At 41.1% G+C, this 25,205-nt stretch overlaps 1 protein-coding gene across 1 annotated transcript in view; it reads left to right on the forward strand.

Annotated features, from left to right (window-relative positions):
* DNAH5 (dynein axonemal heavy chain 5) overlaps positions 1–25,205 on the forward strand; it is a 1,226,896-nt gene that overhangs the window by 505,031 nt on the left and 696,660 nt on the right. Inside the window, exon 18 of the mRNA XM_044065791.1 lies at positions 3,613–3,844. Within this exon, the coding sequence (XP_043921726.1) occupies positions 3,613–3,844 (232 nt within the window). The remainder of the gene's footprint in view (positions 1–3,612; positions 3,845–25,205) is intronic.

Below are 25,205 nucleotides of genomic sequence, written 5' to 3' on the forward strand. Positions count from 1 at the left end.
AGGGAAGATGTGGTTCCGCAAATCACGTAAGTTTTTCCATCAACAGCAGGAAGATTCCCCTTCCAGAGCCAGAGGACGGGGAAATTTTTCTGGGAGACGCCAGAGGGCCCCGCAATTCTGGAGACCGCGAGTCCTTTCGTGGCTCTTCAGCCTCCCACACTTCATGAGGGATTGCCCGGCTGTGCTGCTCCGGAGCCAGTCGGGTGCCGTTTTGCCAAGCACCTAAAAGTCTGGGAGTCAATCACTCAGGACAGATGGGTGCTTCGGATTATTGCCGGAGGTTACACCATCCCCTTCACACACTCACCCCCACCGTCCAAAAAAATCCCGGACCCACCACCCAGTCAAAGGGAAATTGCAGCCGCAGAAGCTTTAAAGCTGCTAGAAAAGGAGTCATCCAACCGTCCCCACAGACCAGATCGGATCCGAAATTACTCAAGGTTCTTTTTAGTGCCAAAAAAGACAGGGGACCTGAGACCAATATTGGATCTCAGCAGACTAAACCAATCCGTCACGAAATCCAAATTCCGAATGGTCACGTTACAATCCATTCTCCCATTATTGGAGAAGGATGTTTGGATGTGCTCCATAGATCTCAAGGACGCCTATTATCACATACCGATACATCGGGCGTCCAGGAAGTATCTGCGCTTCAGCCTGGGAGACAGTCATTTCCAATTTTGTGCTCTGCCCTTTGGTCTCACCACAGCCCCCAGGGTGTTCACCAAATGTTTGGCAGTAGTAACTGCTCACCTGAGGAGTCTTGGATTCCAAGTGTTTCCCTATCTGGACGACTGGCTCCTGACTGCCACCACCAGTCATCTACTAATGGACAACCTCAAAGCCACCTTTTCCCTGGGTGCTACCCTGGGAATTACATTCAATTGGTCAAAGTCTGTCTTGCTGCCCTCTCAGCGCATAAGGTTCATAGGAGCAGAGATAGACTCAAAATTGATGCGCTTTTTCTTCCTACCGAAAGGATCCAAACTTTACAAGGCCAAGTTCAAGCCCTGCTTTCAAGATCCAAGGCCCCAGCCAGGATGGTCCTGCAACTTTTAGGTTCGATGTCTGCCACGGTTCTTCTAGTTCCTCTGGCAAGATTGCACATGAGGATTCTTCAGTGGCTATTATCGACTCAATGGTCCTTTCAGGATCTTCCCCTCAATCACTCCATTATGATTACAGAAACATGCAAGCGGGACCTTCGCTGGTGGCTTCAGACATCCAATCTAAATCAAGGAAGTCCTTTTGTTATTCCCCCTCCAGTGGTCACCCTGACGACAGATGCCTCCCAGACAGGGTGGGGGGGGGCATTGTCTGGGCAGGTTAGTTCAGGGTTCCTGGCTTCCAGACGAAACTTTTCTCCACATCAATGTATTGGAGATGAGGGCTGTACTTCTGTCCCTACAGGCCTTACACAAGTTTCTCCCTCAGGGCATCATCGCCATCCACACAGACAACATGTCGGTGGTCTGGTATCTAAACAAACAAGGAGGGACCAGATCTTACCCCCTTTGCAGAGAGGCCATGAGGGTGTGGGAATAGGCTGTAGCTACCAGCCGTTTCTTGGTAGTGACCCACATTCCGGGGAAATCAAATATATTGGCAGACAGATTAAGCAGGACAATTCTCTCTCCTCACGAGTGGTCCCTGAACGAAACAGTAGCAGCTCAGGTTTTCAGAAGATGGGGGACGCCGTGCTGCGACCTGTTTGCAACACCACAAAATACAAAGTGCAAAAGGTTCTTCACCTTGACTCCACATCAGGGGGAAGCAGCTATGGATGCTCTAGCACAACCTTGGCCAACAAAGCTACTTTATGCCTTTCCTCCGATTCCACTTCTCCCCAAAGTCATACAGAAAGCTTCTCAATTGGGGTCCACAATGATACTAATTGCTCCGCACTGGCCTCGTCAGGTATGGTTTCCCTACCTGAAGAAACATGCGGTGGACGATCCGTGGGTTTTAGATCTAACTCCGGATCTGCTAATTCATCAGTCGGGACGACAACACCAGTCCCTTCACACTTTGAAGTTGACAGCTTGGCTCCTCCACTTCCGACCTTAGTCAGAAATCACACCTTAGACCCGGAAGTTATTTTTGCTAGTTAGGTTTGCTATCTGGGCTCAACTCAGGGGCTTAGACCCTATCACTGCCCCGATACCAGAGGTTTTGAAATTTTTAACATCCTTGTTTAATCAAGGATCTTCAGTATCTACTATTAAAGTCCAACTGGCAGCTATCTCTAAATTTCACGAATCCATGGATCCACCGTTGATGAGCAGCAGATTATGCAAAACTTTCATTAAAGGTGCGGGGCTGTTAAGACCCCCAGTTTTTCATCCTGCGCCTCCGTGGGATCTTGATTTGGTGCTTCGCATTAACATCTTCCCTTTCGAACCGGCTGCTACATGTGAGTTAAAATATCTGTCTTGGAAAACTGCCTTCTTAGTTGCAATTACCTCTGCAAGAAGAGTTTCAGAGCTTCAAACCCTATCTATCAAACCACCGTACTTGATTTTTCACAAGGATAGAGTATCACTTAGGCCTAACCCATCTTTTGTCCCAAAGGTCTGTTCTAATCTCTGTCTCCAACAATCTCTAGAGCTACCAGTTTTCTTTCCAAAATTCTCCAATGAAGCAGAATACACTCTCCATAAATTGGATGTTCACAGGCAATTGCGCTTCTATCTAGACAGGACTCAGCAAATTCGTAAATCAGACCAGTTATTTGTGTCCTTCTCAGACAATAAATTGGGTAAAACCATCACAAAAGCTACTATCTCCAAATGGATTAGAGATTGTATAACTCAGGCTTATTCCTCTTCAAATAAGCAACTTACAACATCTATCAAAGCCCACTCTACCAGAGCTATGGCTACTTCTATAGCCTTTCATTCCAAGCTCGCTATTTCTGAGATTTGTGCTGCGGCTACTTGGTCCAATCCGCACACTTTCATTTCCCACTATAAATTGGATGTGGCATCTAAAGGCGAGCATCATTTGGTTCCACGGTACTCAGGAGTGTTTTCCAGTGAGCCACCCAGGATTCAGGTGCTAGGGACGCTGTCCCATCAGTCAGAATGTAGGCGAGATAGGATCACATAACATCTTTTAGTTATGTACTCACCATAACTTCAGATGTTTGGGATCCATCTCACATTCCTAATACCCACCCTCCTTCCCCGCCTTGGAGATCAGAAGAGATTGAACGGTTTTGAGTTCTACTGTTTTTATCTTGTTTCTTCTGACGATGTTATATAAGCAGTGCTTGCATGTGTGCATGTATGCGGACAAACTAGATCTGGGGGACTGGTAGTGGTGCATCCTGGGATATAGTAAGCTCAGCCAATAAGAGACTTCGCTCTTTGGCATAAGCGTGCCGAGTCGGAGCCGAGGGATCGGCTCCGAACCCATCAGTCAGAATGTAGGCGAGATGGATCCCAAACATCTGAAGTTATGGTGAGTACATAACTAAAAGTTTTGTGTGTTTTTTTATGGAAGGTGTATGTAGTATGTCACAAAAGACAGTTTGTTTGCTATTAAAAATAGTAGAATGTAACATTTTTAGGAATAAGTGTAATCTCTGTCTCACTCTTGTGTTTCCAACAGTTTCTGAACATTTCCTGTCATCATATCAAATTGACTGTACTTCAGAAGTAAAGAAGGAGGTGGTACAGTGTATGGGATCCTTCCAGGATGGTGTAGCAGAGAAGTGTGCTGATTACTTCCAGAGATATCGCAGGTCAACACACGTAACACCCAAATCATATCTTTCCTTTATTCAGGGATACAAAACCATCTACAGAGAAAAACATGCGGAGGTGCAGACATTGGCTAACAGGTGGGGTTTTGTTCCTTGTTTTCATTTATTAATGAACAGCTTCATTATACCCTAATGTATTCTTTAGTAAAATTTCAGTGCGACAAAAGGGGAATGAACTATATAATTATTTGCGTTTTTGGGATGCTGAATTTATACCATTTTTCTGACTGCATGATATATGGTTTTGTATTATAATTATTGTTTATTCTTTAATATGCATCACATCTGTCTTTTTGTGTTTGTATTCTCCTGTAAAAGAGCTGACACTTGAAATTTCATTTAAGTAGCACTTGGGTTTCCTAAATGACAATAAAGTTTCTTTGAATCTTTGATCTTTGATTCTTTAGTTTGGATTCTGCATTGTGATCAGTATATTACATACTTTTTTTCATTAAAATGCTGTGGTGAAAAGTATTGTGTTAAACCACTTAAAGATTAGGAAATATAGAAAGTTTGCATAATAAAGATAAATATACATTAAGTAGAAGAACCAGACGTATTCAAACACGTTTTGTTAGTGAACAAGCAACATTCAGTCAGGACACGTGCAGGATTCCCATAATGCAGGACTCTTGGTTATATAGCAGAAGATATTCTTAGAAAAAATGGGGCAGCCGCGGTGGTGCAGCAGTTAGCATTGCCACCTCACAGCAAGAGGTTCTCCGGTTCGATCCTCTGCTGGGGTGCCTTCTGTGTAGAGTCTGCATGTCCTCCCTGTGGTCACGTGGGTTTCCTCCAGGTGCTCCGGTTTCCTCTCACATCCCAAAGACATGTTGTTGGTGGATTGGACACACTAAATTGGCTCTAAATATGAGTGTGTGCCTTCTGTAGAAGGTTGGGCACTGGGCTGGCAACTTGACACCATAAAACTCCACTGCCAATCATGAGCAGACAGGTAATCCACTGTGGCGACCCTAACCGGGAAAAGCCTAAAGAAGAAGAAGAATTCTTAGGAAAAGATGAATACTGTAAGGGCACCCATAAAGTTCTATAATGTGTCATTTTTCCTAGCAAGATTAGTTAGATATGTATTCATTAGTAGCACGATGTGAGAATGCATAAAAAAGATAAGCACTTTGAGGTTAATATGGCAGTCTTTTGCACATAATGTGGTTATATTGTTAAGGGCTGGGGAATTGTAGTACCTTACTTTAAATGCCCATATCTAAAGTAATTAAAGGATAAGTCAGAAAGCTGGAAAAAGAAGCATGTTATTCTTCGACAGTCCTGGTTATTTTTTTACTTTGTCAGCATTTCTGCGTTCATTAACCAATCTAATGTCAACAGTGTTCCAGAAATGTAGATAGACTGCAGTGTAAGAAACAAAGTAAGATTACATGGAAACAGCATAAGGTATCCATGGATTAAAAAAAAAATCAAGAGGTACTGTAGACATTAAAGATATTTGTAAAACGTTTACTTCCTGAAGGAAACACAATTGTAAACAGTGAAAGTTTGACTAATGTAAAATGGCTAAAACTGTATATGAATTGCTTATAAAGTCCATTTATAAGTCATACCCCAGGATTCATGAAGATTGCACCAGGTGCAGGTGTAGCGTTGGCGTTCCAACACCAAATATGGCTGACGAGTGATCCAGGTAGGAGCTGTTTCCATGTGCACTGCCTGCATATGCTACGCCCGCACAGCTCCCGACCCATGTATGCTAATTACCCCATTTGCAGCTGTGTAGCATGCAAATGAATGTATTTAGTGATCCAGGAAGTGGTGCAGGCGTAGTGTAAGCATGCAGAAATGTAAACCATAAAAAGCAGTTTACATTTTTGCAAACATAAAATTGGAGCCATGACAGCCGGCCAAACACATGTATTATATTTAATATATGACATTGGCTAAATATATAGCCATTGGCATAAAAAAAATGTACAAAATATAAAAAGAACATTTAATTTAATTTTTCGCACTATCGTGAAGTTTAAACGCAGGGCAGCGGTGCGCAAACCGGATCACAAGGAAAATAGAAAGATATAGAATAAAACTGCAATGTAACACATCATGATTTCCCCATAATAGTCAATGGCAGGCATGTTACACCACACCATGGTGCAAGGGTTGTTAAGGGGCTGTGACAGTGTTTTGCAAATGAGAGGGGTAATAGTGGATCACAGATTCCTCGCTGGTGTAAGGATGCACCTCATAGCATAGAGTTATAACACCGAGGTGTGCCCTTGAGTTAGAAATGACATCGAGAGGGGTGTGTCACATTTGCTGTAAGCAGATTGGAGCATTGCTAATCCAGTTTTCCCATAGCTAAGCAAAGCTGCAGGAAAGGGGTGTGTTGAACTGGCTATAGCTTTGCTTAGCTGAGAGCACACAAGTTAACCGAGTATGCATGTGAATGGAGATTAAAACACACTTAAACTCTGTAAACGGGTTTGTGCGGCGTGCACCGGAGCTAAAACAGGAAGGATATAAGAAAAAAATAAGGAAATGCTGCAGCAAGGAAATTGGATTACAAATGACTAATTAACACCTAGGAACCTACAGTGGGCCATTGACAACAGCTAACAAGGCTGCAGAACAGGAAAGGGGAGGGGTTGTACTGCAAAGAAAACAGTAAAGTGTCACAGCAGAACAAAGTAGATTTGCATTATATCAGCTACAAGACACATTTTGCAACACGTGACTGGGTAGGGAAAGTACAAAACAAGAAAGACAGCAGGTGAAGGCATGCTTGATAATGGGAGGGGATCCTGGTATAAAAGTGAATTAAAGGACAACAGATTAATCAAGGCAGGCAAGCATAACTCCACACTAAAGGCACCCCACTTGCAGCACTCACTGTAAAACACATAATTAAGATACCCTGCAGCTGGAATTGCTCATGCACACCCAATGACATCAGCATCATTCATAGCACAATAGTATAAAGTGTGAAAGCACATCACACACACTTGTGTATTCCCGTACACTCTGCACCATTGGTGTATACAGATGGGGAACTTTTAATATGTACATGTTAGGGGCTGCCATAGCTTTGATCCACCAGCATGTGTTGGAGACTGAAGGTGGTGTGGAGCATGATGCTCACAACCACCTCAGGCACCAGAGGAGGAGAAGAGTGTTCAGACCCAGGGTAACCTACCAGGGGCTACATGATCTGGAGATAGTAGAGCGTTACAGGGTGGACAGGGACACCCTACAGCAACATGTGGAGCTGTGCCGGCCACGCCTCAGAGCCACAACAAACAGAGGGGAACCCATCCCAGTGGATGCAGAGGTATGTGTAAGCCTGAGAATACTAGCTACAGGTACCTTTCAAAGGCCAACTGGGGATATCATGGGGATCTCACAGGCATCAGCATTCAGGGTACTTCACCAGTTCCTGGATGCCATGTTACCACATGCCAATGAGCACATATACTTCCCCCGAATGAAAGGTTGAGTTGGCCAGCAATATGCATCTCTTCCACCATGTGGCAGAATACCCAAAGGTACTGGGTGCAATAGACTGCACACACATACACATCAAGTCACCACCCGGTGAACAGGGTAGGCGCTACATAAACTGCAAGGGATACCCCTCCATCAACTGCCAGGTTGTGTGCAATGCCCAGGGCATTTTCATGGATGTGTGTGCTGGCAGTCCTGGAAGCTATCACGACTCCTACATCTGGCATGCCTCACAGCTGTATCAGGTATTTGCCAGGGAGGACATCCCATATGGCCACCTGGTGGGGGATGCTGGCTATGCACTGGAACTGTGAATGATGACTTCCATCAGAAATGCACACACACCCACATAAGAATGCCATAATGAGGCACACACACAGGACAGAATCATCATAGAGCATGTGTTTGGGATGCTTAAATCATGGTTCCGTTGCTTGGACATATCTGGTGGATCCTTGCAGTACTCTCCAGGCACGTGTGTCCACGTCTTCATAGTATGTGCCATGCTACACAATATGATCCTGCGGAAACAGCTACAGCAGGGACAGAGTGGTGAAAGCCCTCACAGCCCACCACCATTGCCAAGGGCCTCACAGGCACAGAGGTACTCAGACCAAGAACACCCTGAGCCAGCCCAAGTAGGCAGACAGAGGCTTGCCCAGTATGCCCATGCCTTGGCAAGGAGGGAACGTATAGCACGCACACTGACAGTGTAGGCACCTAGGGACTGACACCTTTCTCCACCTGCACACACAGTAAAAATGGAAGGCACACACACAAGACTACCTGTAAATTGCCATGTATAGGCAGTCTACTGTGTGCATCCAACATAGGCAGCCCTCAACTATTGCACACACAACTGCCATTGGCACAAGGTATGTCAATACCTGAACAGTAAATTAAGCTATTAGCATGTGCTGATACTGTATGTATAGATTCATAGGTAGGTACTTGGCTAACTGCCTGAGGGCATTCATAAGCCTAGCCAAAATGTGTCAGCTTTTGCCACCCCATTGATTAATTAACTGTCCCTCTGTAGAGCAGAGCCAATGGCAGGATCCCTGGGGTGTATCTACTGTTCCTCATCCACTCTTCAAGGTTTCTCTTGAAGAGTGTCAGTGAGGGGCTCTGTATAATGTAATTAGGGATCTAGTTCCAAAGCATGGGGAGTTTTTGCGACAGGAATCTGTCCCTCCAGCATCTTCTAGTTATTGTGGCAAGGTTTAGCTCACTACAGCGTGTGGCTCACTGTGACATGGATTCCCATGGGTTGAGCATATCCATTAAGCTTGAGTTGGACATGGCTTGGTTGGCCAGCAGAGATCAAATCTGAGTAAACGAGATGCCACTGAGTAAAGCAGGAGTTTATTCAGTCTGGCTGCATAGGTCATATGTTTGAGGCCAGTAATCCTCTTGGCGAGGTATGTTCATGGGCCTTCCAGCTGTTGGAAGTGTCTTCTGAGATGCATCCCAAATGGGTTATTATACTCTATGATGGGACTGATGAGTGATGAGTAAAGGGGCACTATAACCTCAGTATGTCTAGATGCAAACCCTTTAGTAATCAGATGGCCTATATAGAAGGATGTCCTAACTACTTTGGAGATATGATTGTCAAAGGAGTGATCACTATCTACCTTAGTCCCCAGACACCCTATTACCTCATCTGTATTAAAGTGGCTGCCACTTATGTTTTAATATGTGGGTGTTTAGTTTTTCCAAAATGGAATGACCATGCAGTTTGTGGCACTTAGCTGGAGTCCATGACTTTGACACCCTGTGTCGGTCTCCATGAGGTCCCTTGTGTTCGCCTGTACCTCTGAGAAGTATATGCCAAACAGTAGGGGTCCCAGGACTGAGTCTCGTGGGACACCAGTTGTGACTGGTTAAGAGTTGAACTTGTGGTAAGCCTGTTGGCAACCCATCCTGTGATGTATGGGTTTATGTACAGGCTGGTGAGGTTATCAATAATACCTGAGTCGGGAATGGTGTCAAAAGCCTTGGCGAGGTCCAGGTTGTACGTGTGAACCACCTCTCCCCTCATCTAACGTCTTGGTGACTGTCTGTAAGATGTCAAACAGGTTCAGTAGGCATGATCTGCACTCAACCAAGCTGACCCGGGTTGGGTCAAGTGTTTGGAGGTTACCAATGTCTTTGTCAATGAGTGCCATGAGGATGCGCTCCATAGCTTTGCAGACCAGACTAGTCAGGCTTATGGGGGGGTAGTTACCATGGTCAGTTGTGTTTCCACCTTGGTGGAGTGGAATAACCATTGCTATGCGCCATTGTATGGGCATGTAGCCTGTGTAGATGCTGAGGTTGAAAAGCTTAATTAGGTGGGGGGTTAGCTTGTCTTGTAGTGTTTGCAAGATGCAGTCTGGGACAACATCTGCCTCCATTGACGGTGTGTTTTGCCATCTGAGAGGGCCATTTCCACCTGTGTGTCTCTGATGTCTTGGATACTGTACTTTCTGGGTATTGTTGTGGGCTCTTTAGGGGGTGAAGTTTGCACTGAATGTATCTGCAAAGATGCTGGCGATATCAGTGGGGTCAGTATATTTTGTGCTATATTGCACCAGCACAGTGCAAATGTGTGTGTTACCACTTAGATCCCTGACATAGCCAAAGAAGGCTTTGTGGTTATCTTTCGAATCTTTGCCTATATTCCTGTTGATGTTAGCCTTGGATGATTTCATGAGGGACCTATGTTTCTTACTAATACTTGTCACGGATGTCTGCCCTTCTTGGGTTTTGCTGTTTTCTGGACTACTGTCCTACTTCTGTTGTATAGCCTGTTTATTGCAGGGGTCCGCCAAGCTGGTGTCCTTGTCTAGGAGGAGCGAGTCTTGGTTTACCAGTGATGGCATGATCCACACATCCTTGTAGCTGCTTATAAAGTGCATTTGTAAATCTTTCTGTATCTTGAGCAGTGTTTTCCCTTAACGTGGGGGCTGTGAAACCTCCCACCTCTGTCTTTAGTAGTGTGAATTTAGCTGTAAGGAAGGTATTCACTGTGGTTTCCTTGGGTAGGGGAGATGGTTGGGTGTGGAAATCATCAGTGAATAGTCCATGGTCAGATCTAACCAGTGACCGGTTTACCTTTGCTGTGGTGCACCTGTCGCCCATGTTGGTGATTACCACTTCTAGTATGTTTCCACGTCTCATTAGGGAGTTTACCATCTGACACAAGGCATATGAGTTGATAAATTCCAGGAAGCGCTGGGCCTGGAAGTGAGTACTCGAGTAAGTTTCCCAGTTAATGGTAGGGTAGTTGGCATCGACCAATACTGAGGTGTTCGGTAGGACTATGTTTTCCACTGTCTCCAGGTAGGAGGACTGGTGGTCCTGGGTCATGGGAGGGTGATCTGTAGCAGGCCACAGTTTGCATTGCAGTTGTGGCTGATGTTAGCTGCACATGGATGATCTCAGAGGTATCATGCCGCCCCACTAACCTGGAGGTGTAGGTATCTCTGATGAATATGGATACACCCCCTCCATGTCTGTGTCAGTCCATGTTCCGTGGCCAAAATGTGTGGTATGGGTTGTAGTCTGGTAGTGCTGGTGTGCTCTCAGGAGCCTTAAAACAGGTCTCAGTTACTGCACAGATGTTGATGTTGTCCTTACGGAGGAGTGCTGTGAGTGCATGCATATTGTGATTACAACCCCTGGCGTTGAGTAGCATAACCCTCAGTGATTTCACTATTGCGCTGTTTACAGAGGTGGGATTCACCATTGAGGCTTGCCTAAAAAAGGCACCATGGGGGCGCCAATAGCCTTGGCCAGTATTCCAAAGCCAAAGGCTGACACATGCAAGTCGGTATGGTATTGTTGCATGCATGTTTCCCATCTGTGCTTGTTTCTCATCTTTCTTGTTTGTAACCTACTGGTAAGCAGTAGAAAGCCTTAAACTATTACAAGTCTTCTAGCTTCCAAGATAGGCTTTTGGAGTGATTAAGTATCAGTGTTCTGTATGTTCTTGCTGTACTTAACTATTTTCTGACTACATGATGATTTTTCACTGTATATTGTGATCTGAAAGATCTGTTTATTCACATATTATGTCTGTGATGGCCTACACTTTAGAGGTTCACAGATAGGTAGTAGGTTATCTGCCCAAGGGCATTAAGAAGCATAGATACAGTGTGTTGGCTTTCTCCACACCATTGATGAAGTAACTGAGCCGCTGTGAAGCATAGCCAATGAAGTGATTCCAGGCAGAGTTGCCAGAAGTTGTTGAAGACCGTGGTGGCGGAGGGTGATAGGGGCACTTAGTGATCTAAAGAGGGCATGTTAATGTGAAACATCAACACCATTTAATTTCCCCAACAGGCCTTGCAGCTATAAAACTGGAGGGGCTCCCCCACCCCATGGCTGTATGGTTCTGGAACCCATGATCCCAGGGGTGTATATTCTGTTACCCATTCAAACATCAAGGTTTCTCATGAAGTGTGTCAGTGAGGGGCTATGCCTAATGTAGTTAGGAATTTAATTTATAGTCTCTCATTTCATTTGTTATGTTTTTGTTTCAAGAGTGAGCGAAGCTCAATGGGTTGGGTGCCTCCACCCTTTGCTTAGCCTAGCTTACACATAGAAATCATCTAAATAGGAACTAGGTAGAAGCAACATTAATGTCAGTAGTGTAATCGTTACAGCATTTGCATAGTATCTGTGCATTCCTGGTTCAAATTTCAGTAAAGTCAGAGATGTTTTTCATGTTAAAAAGTATACCTTATCCACAGCTTGCATATCTAGGTTGTATTCTTCAGTATAATAAACATTTGAAACGCCCATATATATCCATTTGTGCTGGAGGGTAAAGTCAACAGAGAATGTAATGTTATGTAAGCACATAGTGAGATGTTACTTCACTGAACTGTATATATCCTGAGTAGTTAGCAGATGTGGCCGTGTTTGCGCGCACAGGTTATAAGTTTTAAAGTTTGTTTAACTGTGTTTAACTGCTGCTTTAATGTTGCACAAACACTTTTAAACATGCTTACAACTGCTTAAATGAGACTTATTCTGGAATAAAACACATTTGTAAAGCATCGCAGGTGTTGAATCTGGACCATGCACACCATAATCATGGGACGTACCATTAAGCCATCTGAGCTGTATAAATGTTTCATGGTCTTTAGACTACACCTTATACTATAGGCATTCCACAGTACTGATCAAAAATAGGGCAGTCACTTTGTGTACATATGTACAGCACATTGTAATGTACTGTAGTTTGTCAATCAACAGATACAAGTCTACATATGTATAACTGTTACACATTAATACTATATATATATATATATATATATATATATATATATATATATGTGTGTATACATGTCAGTGATGTCTGCATATAGATAGAAATATATATATATATATATATATATATATATATATATATATATATATATATATATACATACATATACAGTTACATCTACTGCCATATATATAAACATCTGTGAACACACTTTGTGACACAGAAGTAATCCAAAGGAATTGAACTGTACACAAAATGCATGCAGCTCTGCTATTATAACTATTAATATTAACTTAATTCACTATAGAAGGGATGGTTGTTGTGTATGTGGAGATTGGGGTGGGGGGAGGAATGATGGGCAATGAAGTTATGCATCAAGGAGAGCCTGGGTTGGATGTTCAGTAAGTGAACTGGAGGGGTATACATGGAGTATGGGGACAATATAAAAAAGAAACAAAACAGGAACCATTCTCATCCATAATACACCCTGTTAAGTCACATTGCAACACATAATTCCACAAACATATGAACATTAACATGTATCATACATATGTACACCAACTGACTGTCGCATTTGTTTTCGGTAGTGAGGAATGCCTGTAGTAAAATGTATATTCTAAACACCATAACATTTGTACATATCTCAGATGCTTTAGTGGTAAAGTCAGTGACTGTGGTGTTCATGGTCCCAGGTTCAAGACCTGCAAGGGCTGTTAATTTATTTTGAGGGCCAGAATAAGGGCTGTCAGATGCAGGTTGATTAACGCACTTTTAAGCAGTTGTAAGTGGTTTTGCGTGGGTTTGCACAAATATGAGTGGCACTTAAACACAGTTAAACAGATAAACGCTTCATAGGTTTAACCTTTGTTTAACATCGCGCAGACCACGGGCAGACCTGCTTACAACCGCATAAATGTGCATTAATCACACTTTCCCTACCAGTGCCTGTTCTGAGAGGTAAAATAATAACCACTTCCAGGATGAGAACCCGCAACCATGTACACCATCCTCAGAGTAACCTACCACCAAGCTACCTGAGATGTACCTATGCCAGTTGTGTATTCGGACAGGTTAAAACAAAAAAGGGAGGATTGTGTGGAAATAGGACAAACCGCCATGTCCCCAATGAAAGGTGTATGCTATAGATATATATATATATATATATATATATATATATATATATACAGAGAGAGAGAGAGAGAGAGATACATAGATACATGTCGATATATAGAGATATACATATATATGTAGATATATAGATAGGTTAAAACATGTACACATCTATGGAGGTACATATAAACATATGCAATAATATATATTATATATCTATAACTATATACATATACACATGCATACATACATGTGTGTATACAGCATCTGAAGTCTTCAAATCTGAGTATAACATGGACCATAGCAATCACACATTCTGCTACCCCAAACAATATGAACATAACATATGACTACTTAGAGGCGATCTGTGCCTGACGTATAAGGCCATGTCCAACCTGGAATTGATGGACATGCTTCACCTCAGAAAATCCAAATCCCTTCGAGCTACACGCTCGAGGGACTTGAACCTCAGCACAGAAATAAATAGGACATGCTGGAGGGACAGATTCATAACCCAGAGGCTCCCTTCACTCTGGAATAGAATCCCAGTCCAAGTTAGGCAGAGTCTCTCACTGACTCTCTTCAAGAGGAATCTTGACCAGTGGATGGGAGATTGTAGGTTTACCCCAGGGATCACTTCTGTGTTACTGTTAGACAGAGGCACAGTAAACTAACCTTGAAAAAGGGCATAGTAAAACTCATTTAAAATGGGTGGCGAAAGCCAAACGCACACTGGCTAGGCTTACAAATGCCCTAGGGCAGATAGCCTAGTATGAACCTATGAAGAGTATATGGCAATACACTATTACAAATATGTTCTATGGACATGAGCCAAATAGGGTTAGTCACCAACACAACTACAATGGCTGCAAATATCCATGATAGAAATACACAGACATCTTCCATTTAGCAAAACTTTATTACATTCCGATGTATTGCCAAAAGGATTCAAGGATTAACAATACCTGCATGCTATATAGGAAGCATTTAACAGTGCTGTAATGAATCAGCCTGCAATTACCATAGTATTAGTCCACTAAGGGATAGGTGTTCACATAGGGAAAGAACGCCCACACACATATAGAATATGTATAAAAGCAGTTCCTACAGACCTGCATCTGCTGTGTACACCTACCAACATTTCCCCCATGCCCAAACTAATTACAACAGTACATACTGTCATACCATAACCAATTAATCACCCACTGTACAACATCTGCTGAAACCTTAACATACCTGGACAGAGACACGCTAACATGGCCCTATTTGAAATAGTTGCTGTTATACAATGGAACAGCTGCTGATGTTACAGGGTTTGTATGAACTAATCCTGTTTCAGAGGGTTGAAAAGTAATTACACCATGAAATGTTACCAATTACTGATTATCAGCACAGTAGGATACACATTTACACCAAACTAAAGATGTCTGGTTAGCAGACTGTAAACCCCCTAACATTATATGCATAGCCATACAGCCTTGAGCTGGTCAAACATCCTGGCCAGACTGAAACATATGCATAAGTATTAGGTACAGACAAACCCTGCACAAGTAGCAATGTTAAGAAATATAACAGCAATACTCACATGTAGACCAAATCTTCTAGGTGTTACACACAATATATTAACATCACAGCAAAAGACAACACCACTATATACCCAACTGAACACACCAAATTGCTAGGAGTGGAAATAGACAATAAACTAAAATTTGACATTCACATATCCATGACCATAAAAAAAGTCCACAAAAAACTAGGAGCATTATACAGAAATAAACAATTTCTCACCAAAGCAGCAAAGATTTCAGTAGCAAATTCCCACCTTATCTCCACCCTACTTTATGCCTCTCCAGTATATACCAACCTAAGGCAATGTCATCTAAACAAGCTAGAGACCTGCTACAACAAAATCGCCAAATTCGCCACAGGGGCATCCTACCGTAGTCACCACTGTCTCTCACTTGCTGAACTGGACTGGCTTGAACTCCCTCACCTCCTTCAGTGGTATCAACTATCACTCACCCACAAACTAGTAAACCATCCACTAAATGTCCCATCCCTCCAGAATCTACTCCAACCCTATCGCACCACCAGACCACTAAGATCCAGCAATAAAAATCGCTTGCAGATCACTAAAGCCAATAACTCTGCTGGTGAAGCACTATTCTCTTGTGCCATAGCCAAATTATGGAACTCCCTCCCACCCACAATTACCTCCGTACCATCATGCACCCACTTCAAAACTTTATTAAAAGTGCACCTAAAAACATGCTGGCTATGCCCTTGCAACTCCCACTCTAATATCATCCACCCCATCCAACTACTACCTTTCTTTCCACCCCACTAACTACCTTGATTATAGCAAGCTCTGATGCTCATAAGCCTAGTACTTTTTATACAGCAGGAACTTCTTATTGTAACATTTGTTAATGTCTGTTATGTACTTCACAGATAAAGATTCTAGTTGTCTACTGATGTACTATGTTCTTCATCTGTAAATATGTTGAAAGTAATTTCTATGTTAAATTGTTAATCGCTATGTAATCCAATGTAACTACTGTCTGTTTATTTTACTGTGGAGCTTTTCTCCCCGGGCCTCCGCTGAAAATGGACCCATGTCCAGTCTGACACTCCCGGTCAACAAATTTAAATAAATAAATAAATAAATATTTGAGTTTGTCTCCATGCAGCTGTTGCAATAGATTTCAAACAACACTTACAGGCTGTCTTCCTCACAAGTAAGGCAACGAGACAACGCCCAAGTGGAGTACTCAATTATACTCCACCGTCGCCATGGTATTGGCTAAGGGAGTAGCTGCACAGCTGATGTGCATGTAATTAACTACTGTGGAACACCAACTGGTGATCAGTATAGCACATGTTACTGATCTCTAACTATAAAATGATGTCTTGTCACACATTCAAACCATCTGTATCTACCTGCAGAATAGTACAAAATACCCAACAGAAGTCTGAAACACAAACCGAAAACGATTAATATACCAATTATACCAATTACTAAGAAGGTATGTATAATATTTAGTATGTGTGTGTATGTAGTACTTGTTCTGTAATAATTAGTGTAATCAATGCATATAGTGGAAATAGCTATCTTGTAGTGATGTATTGTTGAGCAGTAGTAATGCTTGTAGTATTCTATGTGTGTACTGCTGTAGGTCACAAGGCAAACTCCTTATACACCACAAGGGATGATATATATGGGCTTGGAATTCACCAATTCTTTTCCAGCAACTGTCAGTGTCAGGGTTGGTCCAACAAGTATGTGCTATAACAGGGGATGGTATATATTGATATATTGTAACAGTAGACATATGTATGGGTGTATTAGTGAGTTGAACATATCAAAGGTGGGCTTACTGTGCAAATATGATTTGCATTGTGGGATATTGTGCCAATAACTGTAATGTACAGTATTTTATGCAGATCTGTATTCCATTTTACATAACATTTCTATTATGTTATGCTAACATTAGTTATGTCTATTGGCAATTACAATACTCAGTAACAGGATACATATGAATTGTATTCATCTGACAGTTTAGCAGCATGATAGCAAAGAAAATTGGAAGAGCTAGGTAACTAACCATGCACATAAGACATGTAATATCCACCTCACTAGTATTGTTTGCAAGCAATAACAGCTGTGCATGTGTAGAAGTTATGCAAATGTGTAGTGACCCTTGTTACAGGGCTGGCCCAAATGGCTATGTACACACTTACATAGAGTGGATATTGAGAGCAGAGACACACTGGTTGAACCTTCAGGTTTGTGTAGCCTAACCTCTCATTGCCAACCTCACAGCCGCTTGCAAATACTGTATGTAAGGTTGTGCACAGTACTGGTAATGAAACAGGTTGCATATCATCTGTAACTCCAGTGTAACATCTGCAGTAGAAGTGTAAGATGTAGGAGACCACTGCCCATGTGTAATAGCTGCTTCATAGGTGATGGCTTACACTATCTGATTATATCCTGATCATGTTGATAGTGGCAGCAGAGTCTATTGATATTTGACTCTGTTTGGCGAGTGGGTGTCTGTGCCCAGCAGAGCTCATGGTTCTGGTGGATATGTGAGTATATACCCAGATAAAGATACAGACCTGTTGGCACTTGCATCATCTGTAATCAACTATCAGGATGTGATGTGCTCCTCAGAAGAGGATTTCTGCTAAAGGTAGCTACTATGTTTCTGTAATAGCCAGTGTTGTCACGTCCATAACACAAATATTTAATTGTGAGCATCACTGTCTAAAACATCTTCATAAGCAATAAATAAACTAAATACAGTACTTGGTACTTGTAGTACTGAAGGCTCACACAGGCGTGTCCACTAGTCAGCTACTGGTGTTTACTAATGTCAGCTTTGTGTATGTGGCCATCCTGGGGGAATGCAATCTCTATGCCATGTACACTGCCAAACCCACCTAACACCACACCCCACACATTCTCTGGGATGCAGCTACAGGGGTAAGCTGGAAGGCAGTCCAGTCTACAGCCATGACTGGACTGGACAGTCATGAGGTGTAGGTTAACACATACATCTCATCACCACAACCAACACATACCCTTACCAGAACATACTAAGGGCACCCACACATACCAGCAGAAATCATACACATACACAGAGGCTTCTAAGTATCTGGCCAAGCAAGAGACTGCCCAAGCTGAAATAGACAGACAACAAAATACAAAAACTGTATGATATAGTTTGCATAATTGTGCCACACCTCAGAACACGTGGCCAGAAACATGCCCAACAGTACTCATTTGTGAATGCAAACTCTAGCACTATGTTACACACCAATCAATATGAGGGCAAACATAATGTCAGCTGCCTGTCTGCCATGATTAGCCACATGCCCATACACTTAGACCACCTTTTGAACTGTACATATGGCTCTGGTATATTCCATGTTGTGCAGGAACTGTGATGCAGTAGCCTGGACTGCATGGAAACACACATGTAGGAACTGTCAGGTGTTGTAGCCCATGCAGGTATGTCCCAAGGCCTGGGTAGCAGTCTGCCATTGGCCAGAATGATACTGCAGTACAGGGACAAAAGAATTGTATTCCACAATTGTCTAATGTACTGGTGTAATTCAAAGGGTGTCCAGTATCTCTCTGCTTGGGATAAGATGTTTGACAGACCATGATGCTTTGCCAGACAGGGCCTGCACCTGTCACCCCTGGGAATCTGGATACTGGCTAGGGCACATGCTTCCCCTATAGTGCCTTCATCATGCAAAGTTCCAGTGAAAGTCCACTGCTGTAACAGGGACAGCCAAGAAATAAACTGTGGGTCTTGCTACTCAATGATACATTTCAGAAACTCAATATGGACTCACGTCAATCCTTAACATGGAAAACATATCTGTGCAGTGACTGAGATATGGCTCAATGCTTCAGAGAGCATCCCTGCATGATCATGTTATAACACGTACCTCACCCCTTGGCCATTATCTTTTATTGGAACACACGGGCCACAGGTGTGTCCATATTCCTGAAGGATATGTACACCCCCCTTGCTAGTTGCACTTGCATAACTTCAGATGCAGTATGCTGAGCAACTATCTTTGTGCCAAAGTGGAATCCAAATTGCACATTGCGACAGATAACCCACCATGCCTCAGAATTCCCAACTGTCATATTGTGCTGTAATGGGGAATATTAGGTTTGAGACAGAAAACCATAATAATGGCTACTCTCAACTATCCCGTTATGAACTGGGAAGACTCATGTACCAACACCTGTGCTCAATGCATGTTAGATTTCATCAACCCCAGTGACCTGGATCACCATAGTCATACAAACAGGGCTAACAGTATGCTACACATAGTCCATCTCCAAAGCCAATGTTATGCTTCTTAAGAGTGAAGTGGTGACCATCATGGCACCTATGTAGATGGACAATGCATGTGCAAATGCTGAATCCTACACAAATGCACTTTACACACTCACATAAGTGCAGTGATTGTGCCATTGAAACAGAACCAAGATTCAACCAAACACAAACAGGAAGGCAAACTGGTGGTACCCTGCAGGGGTGTAGCTAGGATTTTCAAATTTGTACTCACAGCTCTCAAACTGCTACCCCCCTCCCCAGCCAAGCTACAGCCATTCTCGTAATTCACGGTTCGCTCTTTTAGTGTCGATGAAGAGGCATTTGCTGTAATGCCTCTTCAGTAATATAATATAGATTCACTCAAACTCGGTTCCTTGAATTCAAAATGAACCTGAAAGTCAGTTCTTTGAAAAATGCAGCATGGTAGTTGGGGTAGAGGATTCATGCTTTTGTTTTCTGTAACTAAGGTACAGGTTTTGAGCTTGAGTAAATTACTAACCACCTGCTACCTCTAACTAGGGTGTTTCATTCACACACACCCCTACCTACCTCTTAGTGCAAGAAATATGGACAAAGCCTAAAATAAACAGGGACAGATATTAAAAATGCTCTCGTGAACTTAGAAAGTTGCTAGAATAACAGGATTTGTGCTAGTATGAGAAAGTTGCTAGAATAACAGGATTTGTGCAAGTATGAATTTTTCTAAAGGACATGAAGTCTGAAACTCAAATGTCTGTCATTATTTATTAACTTCAGCCTTCAATGATTTTCTAGAAAAATCACAAAATTTATGAGGAGCAGACAAAAAATATGGGGCAAAAATCTGGACATTCTGCAGAATTTGGACAGTTGAGAGGTATGCTACCTACCTACCTCACACACACACACACACACACACACACACACACACACACACACACACACACACACACACACACACACCTACCTCTCAACCTCTTAGACCAACAAACTCATAAATAAAACTGAGGCAAAGGCCCAAAAATAAGGACATTTATTTTAAATATTGCTCTTATAAACTTAGAAAGATAATAGAATAATAGTAGGTCTTGCATTAGTACGAATTTTCTGAAAGGTATGAAATCTGAAACTCAAATGTCTGCCATTATTTCCTAACTTCAGTCTTTAACGATTTGCCACTAATTTGCCAGAAAAATGCAATTTTATGAAAAACGGACTAAAAATGTGATGCAAAAATATAAAATTGCCAGACAATACAGCTGGAAACCTGTCAAAGAAGGGACACCATTTTAATATGAGCACAGTTAACTTGAGCAGCTGACAGAATTAGAGAATCTACATGCATTTCTGAAATAAAAATAATGTATAACTCTGATCATTACAGTTATTTATAAAAGTAAACCCTCCACGTTTTCTTCCAAAATTACTATTTTGCGGAGAGATTATTAGGGGGAGAGCAACATTTTGAGCAAAAATTGGGGACATTTGAGAGGTTTGGATATTCCTAATTCTATAAAGCGATTTATTTGCACATACCTCTCAACCTCGTAATGCAGGAAATCTGGACAAGGCCAAATATATTGGGGGAACATACAAACAGTACTAAAAATTGATCTTGTATAAACTTAAGACAGTTGACAGAATATCAGGTCTTGCTTTAGCATGCATTTTTCTGAAGATTGTGACATCTGAAACTTAATGTCAGTCATTATTTAGTGACTTCATTCCTAAATGATTTGCCAGAAAAGTTTTATTTTGCATTTTACAGCATGAACACCAATAAATATCTGCTAAACAAAGCAATGCAGTCTCACAATGAAACTAGACTTAGCATTAAAACTTCTCTGCCCTTGAAACTCACATTCATTGAAACAGCATTGAAACCCACATTCAAAGAAAATACATTTTGCCAGTGGCAGATAAAGATTAACTTTGGGTTGTTTTCAAATCATAGGCCCCTTGCACATGAAACATACACGTGTTCTTTGATACACCTTCCTGATTGTATTAAATTATATTCCTTGTACAATACAGTATAGTTGTTAGAGAGCGTTTTAAATTTATTCGTTTGAACATTTTTCCAGTAAACAATGAAACAAAATGCATACACCAATAATGACAAAACAGCCCAATTCATAAAATTTCCATCATAAAAGTCTACTCAAACTTCTACAGTCCACCAGTATCAGTAAATATGCGCAATCTCTGAACTAGTAAAAGCCATCGACATAATTCCACATTAAAGAAATCTGTAACTAATGAAGAGGCTGCTGCTAGCAAACAACTTTATATTTCATGGTTTCATCAACAAATAAAGTGCCTGTTGCCGATGAGGAATAAATTGCCTATATTGCATTAAAAACAATGATACGCTAGTAATATTGCAATAGGGAATGGATGGCAAACTGATAACAGGTTCATAGTTACTACTAGATATTTTCACCAAAAAGGACTACAGCATCCACACCCCTTTACAACACAGAACAGTATCAGCAATGCATCTACCTACTGTGGGAGAAGAACCCTCAGCCTTCTGCATCAAAAGCAAGTACACTACCTGTTGAGCTATTAACAGTACAAGCAGCCTCAGCATAAGCAGCACTAAACTTTAGTTCCCCTGCAGCTCTCAGCTCCTTGTAAAATGTCAACACTCAACTGTATCTCTGAACTCTGCAGCACAAGAAATCTGGAAAAAGCCAACATTTATTGGGGTGGGGGGGACAAAAGCCCAAAAACCAGGGACACATTTTAAACATTGCTTGTATAATTTTGGAAAGTTGCTAGAATAAAATGCTGTGTTATCACCATGCATATCTTGAACCCAGAACCATATGCATTACAGTCAGTGCAACATACCACTATGCTAAATCAACAGTTTGAAAAATAGGAAGACAAACTTAATGGCTATCATTTAGATAGCTCTCAACCTCTTAGCACAAAAAAACCTGGACAAACAAAGCCAATAATGAGGGAATGCAAATACAGTTCTCACTTCACACCTTAGCACAAAAAACCTGGACACACAACAAAAACAAACAATAATGGAGGAAATACAACTTCAGTTCTCACTTCTCACCATAGCTAACAACCATTAGAAAAACAAATATGAACAAAATTCAGAAATGGTGGTGGTTAAGTACTTTAGGCTCTTCTTACCCTGAAGCAAAGGTACAGGGTTTGAGCCTCAACAATTATAGCCAGCAGGTGACACACACACACACACTTTCTGTTTTTCTTTCTAATGATAACACATTGGGTAGCTTAAACTCTATGTATAACCAAGAATTATATTGGACTCACTTTTTGAGCTTTGCCCTTGAACTTCTTGATATCAGCTTTTGAACACATAATAAATTTGTTGTGACTGGAGACCCAATCATAATTCTCTATATTCTTTTGCCTGAAGATCATTTCTTTTCTGCAACTCTTTGATGATATCTACTGGTTTATCACATTTTTAATGCCATTTTCCTAAAATTTTAATAATGGGCTAAATATACATTGTCACCGTATTGGAGAATAAACATTCTCCAAGAGAGTATTAATGTACAGATATCACTTGGGGAAAAGCAAGTACACATATTCAGATATTAAGTTGTCTTAAAAGTACAGACAGAATAAAAGCAAATGGCCACTATGTATTTTATACTTGCTAAATGTGGCTTTGCAGTTTTGCAAGTGTAAAATTAAAAAAAAGAAAATAAAAAAGTAATGTGGGTGCAAATCTCTTTATATGCAAGATGGAGAGAAATAGAATGAGATGGACTGAGATAAACAGAGAGAGAGTGAACAAGAGACCATATCCACCCCTATTATCTTTTTTGCTCAGGAATCATGAGTAATTCTCTCAATGTGAGACTTGAAATCAAGCACGGTTTCTATATATAACCCTACTGTACTTAAGAAAAGAGAGCAAGAAGTTTTCCATCAATATGCTTTTCCTAAACAAAAAGAAGTATGTAGCTATATTATCTGTCTTCATTGACTGAAACTGACCTTAAGTGAATTAGCTGAAAATCAAATATTTCTTAGGAATAGGGAAAGTAGACAGTCAAGGAGAGTGGGGTGTAACGCCTTACTCAGTAGTACGCTTTTATTCATTTGATCACAATAAGACATCTGAAGAGTATTCAGTCAAGAATGTAGCTATTACTGAGCACATTGTGCATGTGTGTGTGCTCTTTTTTTGTGGTTAGATCTAGACATTCCATTGAAATATTGAATAAGACTTCCATTACTTACTGATAACTTTTATAGTAACAATTAGAAGGTTCTGGAACTTTGTGCATTGTTTATTACTTACTACCATTGGAACTAGAATATTTAGCAAATGTGTCATTCTTGGTAGTGCACAGCTATCTGACCACAGTCTTTTAAAGAAGTTTCTAATTATAGCTATTTGCCACTAAATATATGTGACCAACTGACTTTAATGTCCTTATTGCATTACATGCAGATTGAAATAGCAATTTATTAAATTGCAAAACTTTATTAGGTGTGATACAGTCTCTGTGCACATATTTCCACACAGAAATTCTATCATGTTTAATTTCTCCAAGTCTTTTGGGTGTCTAATATCATTACAGGAATGGACCCCATTCCTAAGTCAAATTATATCTAAAGTTCATAAATCAGTATTGGTTCAGTCTTTGATGTTTGCCAAGCGTGTCCTTCAGAAGATGATGTTTGACCAAGTTTCTGCAATAATGTTTTATCTTTTTCATTATTCAAAGTATGTAGCTTACTAGTTTCTTAAAATGCCCAATAACTTGTATCAAAAGTACTCCCAAAGCCTAATATGATTTTCACATAAAGATCACAGTCTCATAGGAATCTACAAGAATGATATCAGAATTTTCTTTTCTTTTTTTTTTTCATTAAATCCTTCTCTGGTAGCAATGCTGTTTAATAAAGTAAATATAGAAATGTCAGTAATATAATCAACTAAATGGCCGCCAATCTCTCTTCAAGGGTGAAAATGTTTTTATTCCATTTTTATGATTAATAGAGATATATATTCAAAAAGTTTTAAAACATTATTATTATTAATAATCTGATTAATATCAGGATGATCCAATATTAATAAATACTTAACCACCTCTCTCTCCAAATTATATTTATATTTATGTATCTGTATTATATTTAGCTGTTGATTAGTTAATTAGATTCTGTTTTATTGCAATTAAATTTCAGTGCCTGTATGATTGAAATTATTTATATCTCCTTGTTCAGCTCCTCAACTGAACTATTCATATTTCCTACTGTTATTAAAATGCCATCTGCATAGAATTGCATTTTTGATTGAAATTCTTTATTTATGTTGAAACCTTTATTATTTGTTTGATCTAATACTATTGCTAAACGTTGAATGACTAAGGCAAACTCTAATGGCAATACTGGGCTTCCCTGATTTGTGCCTTTGCTCAGTTTAAATACTGAAGAAACATGCCCCTATAAAATAAGATTTGTAATCTACACACACACACACACACACACACACACACACACACACACACACACACACACACACACACACACACACACACACACACACACCTTCCTTACCTGATAATCTGTTCGTGACACTCGATTGCCTTCCATCTTCACATTTCCCGCTCGTGATAATCCATTTGCGATTGCCTTCTTCCACTTGCTCACTACTGCACATTTCCCGCTCACGGCCAGCCGGACATGATGTGAGCTCACTTCCGACTGGCTCGTTTCCCCCTTAAAGGAGCCACCAACCTTT

Source organism: Protopterus annectens, chromosome 3.part0, assembly GCF_019279795.1.
Source record: "Protopterus annectens isolate FY-2018-M chromosome 3.part0, PAN1.0, whole genome shotgun sequence".
Lineage (NCBI taxonomy): Eukaryota > Metazoa > Chordata > Ceratodontiformes > Protopteridae > Protopterus > Protopterus annectens.